The sequence below is a fragment of the Notothenia coriiceps genome, unplaced genomic scaffold, assembly GCF_000735185.1.
Source record: "Notothenia coriiceps isolate Sejong01 unplaced genomic scaffold, NC01 NC01_scaffold00013359, whole genome shotgun sequence".
NCBI lineage: Eukaryota > Metazoa > Chordata > Actinopteri > Perciformes > Nototheniidae > Notothenia > Notothenia coriiceps.
The window spans coordinates 14918-21662 of NW_011346060.1; the positions used below are offsets into that span (position 1 = coordinate 14918).

Here is a 6745-nt window from a genome sequence, read left to right on the forward strand (position 1 = left end):
GTATTACAAAGTGTGAAACACTTTAACAAAGCTTGAGACAAATTTACATTTTATAAAACAAAATTACATTAGCAAAACACTTTTACCAAAGAAAAAACAATTTAACATTAACAAAAACAAATTAACAAGATGCGAAACACTTTAACAAAGCTAGAGACACATTTACAAGTGTCGAAACACTTTAACATTTGCCGATTCCGTTCTGTGGAAACCACCTGGGCCAAGTGACATGGTTTTGCTCATCACGATATATCACTTTCTCTAACACTAACCCTAACGGACAAAACATGTTTAACGACCATAAACCGGCGGTGTGGGACCAAGAATGTTAGAAAATCTTTGTCAAGACAACATCTTATCTTTTGGTTTAAATGTGTCCTTACAAGACTTAAAATGCTTAACATTTATGCATTGAGGCTAGTCCTGCAAAAGTGTTTTCGCAGCTGTGATTTATAACATTCAGTTCATATGAGGCTCAACAACAGGAGAATGGTGCATTCTGTATTTTTTACCTTTTAAATGTCTCCATCTGGTGGTGGAGCTGCTGTAGTGTTGGCACAGAAATACATCGAGATGTATTTCTGTGCCAACACTACAGCAGCTCCACCACCAGATGGAGACATTTAAAAGGTAAAAAATACAGAATGCACCATTCTCCTGTTGTTGAGCCTCANGTGAATGAATTCAAAGTAAATATATAAGTGGTCATGAACACATCTGTCCATCAGACAGAGGGCTGCTGTGCCTCCTGTCATCATTAATGGACTTTTCTTTAATATGACCGCTCAGAGGAGAGGAGTTCTCATTTCTCTAACCGCCTGCTGCTTCCCCTCCTCTCTCCTCGGTTCCCCTCCTCGGCTCCTCCGCTCGCATCTCCTGTGGGCGGGACTAAGTCTCGAGGATAGGAGTCGAGGAGGGGAGTTAGAGAAATGAGAAAGGGCAAATCTGTCTATCCCCTTCTATCATGGGCCACTTCTGATTGGTTAACTATGGCTGGTACATGTGGAGCACAGCACTTCTGATTGGTGTGGATGACTGACACAAGAAAAAATAAATAAATAAAATATTAAAATAATTAAAAAGAATAAATAAATAATAATCGTAGGCTTTGCGATTTGATAATTGCATCATTTAAAATCGTGATTTTGATTTAAAATCGATTAATCATTCAGCCCTACTTTGAAGTAGATTATGACAGATTTATTTTGTGATATTTGAAGACTATTTCAATTGTATTACGTACTTAAGTGATATTGTTCGGCTTATAAGCAGTTTGGGCTTATATTCATTTCGGACGATCTTTAGCATCAGTCTACTAACAAATACGAACCCTCCTCAAGCCCCGGGCCGATAATGAGCCTTTAATTACTCAGAGTGACCAAACTAAAACTGGAAACGGATTCATCTTCTCAGAGGTTTTGAACATACACCAAAACCACTGTGAATGTTTTAAACCAAAGAGAAACCTGAAATGAATTGAATTTGGTCTTTCATTATGAATTTTAAGAACATACTCGAGTCTTTGCTGACGTACCTCAAGGATCTCAAAAATGTCATTTGAATCCAAAGAGTTTTGCTTTGATGTTTCTGTCCACACAGATTGATGCATCTTTTTCCAAATATTTTATTCAAGATTTAAAGATTTTTCTTTGATTAAATATCACAAAGCAACTCCAAAGCGCAAAAATTCCCAGAACATTTCATCCCAGTGAAATGATGGACTCTTTTTACATGATGGTGATCATAAGTATGAGTCATACACAGTAGGGTCCTAACCCTCCTGTTGTCTTCGGGTCAAATCTGAGCGATTTATTACTTTCATCAATCATAACTTTTTTGTTTTATATTCGATTGCATTAAGGCTTTATGATATCCTTCACAGTAGACATTTGAACATATACATGCTGATCACCACTTTCATTGAATTTTGGATGATTTAGTCAACGTTGTAACACCCATGGTGTTCCCGGTCAAAAATGACCGCCATAAAGAAAAGGAATTAGTAACCATCCGGATCAGATAAAACACACACACACACACACACACACACACACACACACACACACACACACACACACACACACACACACACACACACACACACACACACACACATACTCTAGATGTGTTCCCCCTCTTATGTGCCCATCGGGGGGATGGGCACATAAGAGGGGATGGATCACACCTGGCACATGCGATACATGTTCAGTGTCTATTCTTTGTATATTTAATGCAGTTCTTCATGTATACCAGTAGTCTGATGCAATATTTACAGTTTGAAAGGGTGTTAAAGGACATTTGGTGATGATTAATGTTTTTTGTGTTTATGTAATGGCAGTTAAAACAGGACCGGTCAAATTTGACCGCGAACACCAAATTAAGGGGGGGTAAGGCAATAGGAGGGTTAAAATCGAAAGTCGGAACATCTAAGCTCCAACCCCCAGAATTCATTCTATTAGTCAAGAAAACTCTCCTGGTGAATTTTTCTCCTCAATCTGACAACATTTACCCCTACCTCATTGACCTTGAACTTGAGCCTCAGTTGCAGCACCGTGGCTGCCGGTGTGGCAGCCCAGGTCGATGAGGGAGGGGTACATTTTGTTGGAATTTGAATAAAATTCACCAGGAGAGTTTTCTTGACTATCATAACGAGTTCCCGTTGGAGCTTAAAATAAATGAATTCGAAATTACATGCAAAACTTAGGGACCACCCCTAATACATCAGACTTGTAAAGATTGTTTTGTACATATTTTTTTGAACGAGAATGTTAAATTTCGGCCAACACTACAACTCCTCAACNGTTCACTTCCACATAAAAAAGCCTCGGCACTTGACCTCCCGCGTGTGACGTAACATGGGGGAAACAAGGGGGAGAGCAGCCGGTGTAACGTATTAATAAACATGGATCCCAATGCTAGTTTCGACACAAAAGACACATAAGAAGTTGAACATGAATATTCAAATGCATATGACGGACCACAACCTCATAATTATGAGCCTGCTAGGCGTCCAAGAGACCAGGAGCAGCCAAGGATTAGAAGAAATAACGGCCATCGGAGAGAAATTGAGCTGTGGTGTGAGGAGAACCAGTGGAGAACTGGGCAGCTATCTTGGTGAGCGACCGGCGTTAGCTACAGAATGTTAGACCCGAGATACGGCTGATACTTGACGATCTGGCGGAGAATGGTTGTGGAGCCTCCGTTGATATGCCGTTGTAAATGGCTTGATGGAAAGCAGTGTAGTCGGGGAGGGTGCACAGCTGATTGCAGCAGGTGAGTGGAGGTTGAGCCGGGAGCCAGGAGTGACAGCCACCACGCACACACAAACAACACAGACAGGGGGAAACAAACAAACACAAAGGAGACGGCTGGAGCAGTACAGCCACCACAGCGTTACCTAATGCAACTCCACACTACGTCTTAATGTGCCGTGTACTGGAGGGGAGAGAGAGAGAGAGAGCAGCGAAGGGGGGAGGGGGAGAGAAGTAATACGGTTTCCTGATAAAGCTGTGGAGAGTATGTGCTGCAGGGAGGTGGATGCACAACGCAGCCAGGAACGAACGCTAGCTCCGGTCCTTTTTACTGTGGACTCGATGTCCTGACAGGCTGGTATTTGTGCAACCTGCACAAACACAATACTGCACCATGATTACAAATGGTGAAATACAATGTAAAACTACCAAAAAATACCAGCTCACTAAAACACAACCGCTCAACTCAACGCAACTACTAACTATACCCGCGGTCTGAGAGCGGAGATGTTTACCCTTTGTGATGTAATATGACGCGTTTGACGTATGACCTTAAAAAAAAGCCGTTTTTAAGAGCAGAGCTCAAAATTGCTCCTTTCCCTCTGAATTCCTGCCCTTATGTCTCGTAAAACATATCAAATCCTACATTCACTTTTTTAATTGTAATTTTCAAGCAAGTTTAAGCATAAATGTAGAAAAAAAAAAAACCTGAAAGATGCTATTTAAGGGTCGTAGTGTGGGAGTATTATATTGATGTCATATAATACTACATTTATCTTTTTGGTAATTATATGGAATATGCAAACTTAGTGTTTATTTCCTACTTACACACACAGGCGATATTTAATGATCAAATAAGTTGGTTATTCGCAGTTGCTTATTGGTTTCCTCTTTATTTGACACTGTTAAACTTTAATCTCCTTTTCTAAGATTTTGGTCAAATCTGACTTTTTTGAATGATTACTATTAGAAATGTGCCTTAAAACGTTTCTCAAAAGTCAGGGTGCAGTTTGTCGAAAAAAAGGTCATTTCTGTATAATTTAAGAATATCAAAAGCCTCTACATAAAATCAAAAATCAGGGAATTTTACATTTTCATAGCTTCAAGGTGTTTGGTGAAGACTTTAAAGGAATATAATGCCTGAGTTTTGGTAGTCTGCCTTAAAGGGGCCTTATTCTACTAATTTTCAGGTTCATATTTGTATTTTGTGCCTCTACTGTGACATGTTCTGCTTGGTTAGCTGGCTGGCTCTGTTGTGATTGGTCAACCGCTTAGATATATCACGCCCCTTAGCCTATAACGTGTGTTGGAGATCTAGCAAATAGAAGCATAACTGTTACATAGTGGTGTCATTATTTTACGGTAATAGACAAAGGAGTCCACTGGAGGGGTTTCAGGCAGAGAGGGAGTGTGTGGGGACACTTTGGGGATTTTAGCCTTTGCAGACCATTTACACGAACACAAAACGCACTACAGGAAATGAAAACCCCAAAAAGCATAATAGGGCCCCTTTAAGTTATTTAATTGTCCTTATGATAATATAAAACAAAAAAGAAGATACATACAATTATATATAAAATACACAAGTGGAAGGAAAAAAGCTGAGGGACTTTCAAAAGAACCCAAACATTTCACAAATAGCTGTACAGTATATATATGCATAATAACTTTACATAAAAAAACGAATACAATTTCCATACAACAAGGTTAAAAAAAAAGAAGTATATGGGAAAGTTTCTTTGGAGTATCGAAGGTGGAAGTTAGCGTGGCCCAGATTTAAATTGAGAATCAGATCTAGTTTCTAGCTTCCTTTTGTAGAAATTGTACGGCAGCCCTGATGTGAATTGTCCTCCTTTGCTGACAGAAATGGATGATTGACCTCAAAAGAGAAGTCAGTGCTTTATTCAGCTGAATGCCAGCTGAGTGCTGTACTGAATCTGTTTTCTTTCTGATGTGCATTTAAACTGAGTCTCTTTCTTTCCTTTGTTAGCTTACAGATTCTCCAGATTCCGTTCCAAAGATGAAGAGGAGTTTCTACGCTGCCAGGGACCTCTACAAATACCGTCACAGCTACCCGGTACATGCACGGGAAAATAAAGACGGGTGGCATACAAAAAATTCAAATGTAGAAATGGGATGCACGGTAGTTACCTTATTGTTCACACCCAGCTTTGTTCTGTGTGCATTTGCAGAACTACCGAAAGTCACGGCAACCCAACGAGTACCGTAACCTGCGCTTCTACTTGAACAAGATCCCTCTAGTGCCTGATGGTAAGATCAGAAACACACACACACACACACACACTGAAGAAATGTTTGCTTTAGGTTTAGTGAGGTTTTATTTGACTTGAAAAGATAAAAAGATTAGTGACTGATCCCATGTTCAAACACACAAACACACACACACACACACACACACATGTGCACACACACACACACACATGCGCACACACGCACACACATGCGCACGCACACAAACACACCAGAGTTCCCGCTAGCCGGTAACCGGACTATGACCGGTAAAATATGCTGAAGACCGGCAAATCTAAATCTCTCCGGTCAAAATGTCCGGTCAAAATTATTTCCCCTTAGCACAATACCGCATCAGTTGCGCAATTTATGTGACAGACAAGAAGAATATGTGACAGACAAGAGTAGTCAATTCTAATGTCTAACACTTAATGTGGAGAAAGAGATGTCCTGTATGGGTTGATTGTGCATTGATCTGTTGGTAATGACTCTGGGTTCCGGTGGGCATGTAAACAAATGCATAATGCTGCGCTATACTTTGTGGCCACACCCGGTTGCATATCGACGCTTATTGTTTAGGTGTCTTTTGATAAGCAGGTAGTCATATCATTAGCTAGAACTAGCTAGATCTGATCGATATGGACGTAACGCGAGTAAAGTCTAATCTGACGGGAGAGAGAGATCAGCTGCTGCTGACGAGTCGACACGCAGCTCTGCATGATCACCTGCAGCGGTGAGCGGAACAAAACACACACTTCAGGTTAGAATATCACACGTAGCTATTTTAATTACCTCTCAAACTACCTAAAAGTTATAGATATGTTTAGTTTTACTGTCGGTTCACTCATTACTGGATCCGCGAGCTGCATGATACTGGCGGGCTGTCAGGAGAGGGAGAGAGCGCTTCATTTATTATTCCCGTGTTATTGTAAGTTACTGTACACTTTAGAATAATGTAGTTAATCTACTATAATTAGTTTGTTTAATATTGAATCATATCAATTAGTTTTAGAGCTCAATAAATAACAAAGAAGACCTTTGTCCGGCACTTTTCTCCCTTTTTCCGGAAGATTTCAACTTTAACCGACATGTTGACCAGCAAACATGTTTTCAAACGTAAACTCTGCTACCTACCTGTCTGTCTACACTTAGATCTTTCCTGCCGTTGGACTTGCACCATTCTGTCACGATGCATGAGTATTTTCAACATCAGTAGAAAACAAGAACAACTGTGTTAGAAAATA

General features: G+C 40.2%; 1 protein-coding gene across 1 annotated transcript in view; it reads left to right on the forward strand.

Moving 5' to 3' along the window:
• The window catches only part of ogfrl1 (opioid growth factor receptor-like 1), a 15447-nt gene that overhangs the window by 6195 nt on the left and 2507 nt on the right, over nt 1-6745 (forward strand). The window contains exons 2-3 of the mRNA XM_010774015.1: nt 5242-5328; nt 5444-5522. Coding sequence (XP_010772317.1) covers nt 5242-5328; nt 5444-5522 — 166 coding nt within the window. The remainder of the gene's footprint in view (nt 1-5241; nt 5329-5443; nt 5523-6745) is intronic.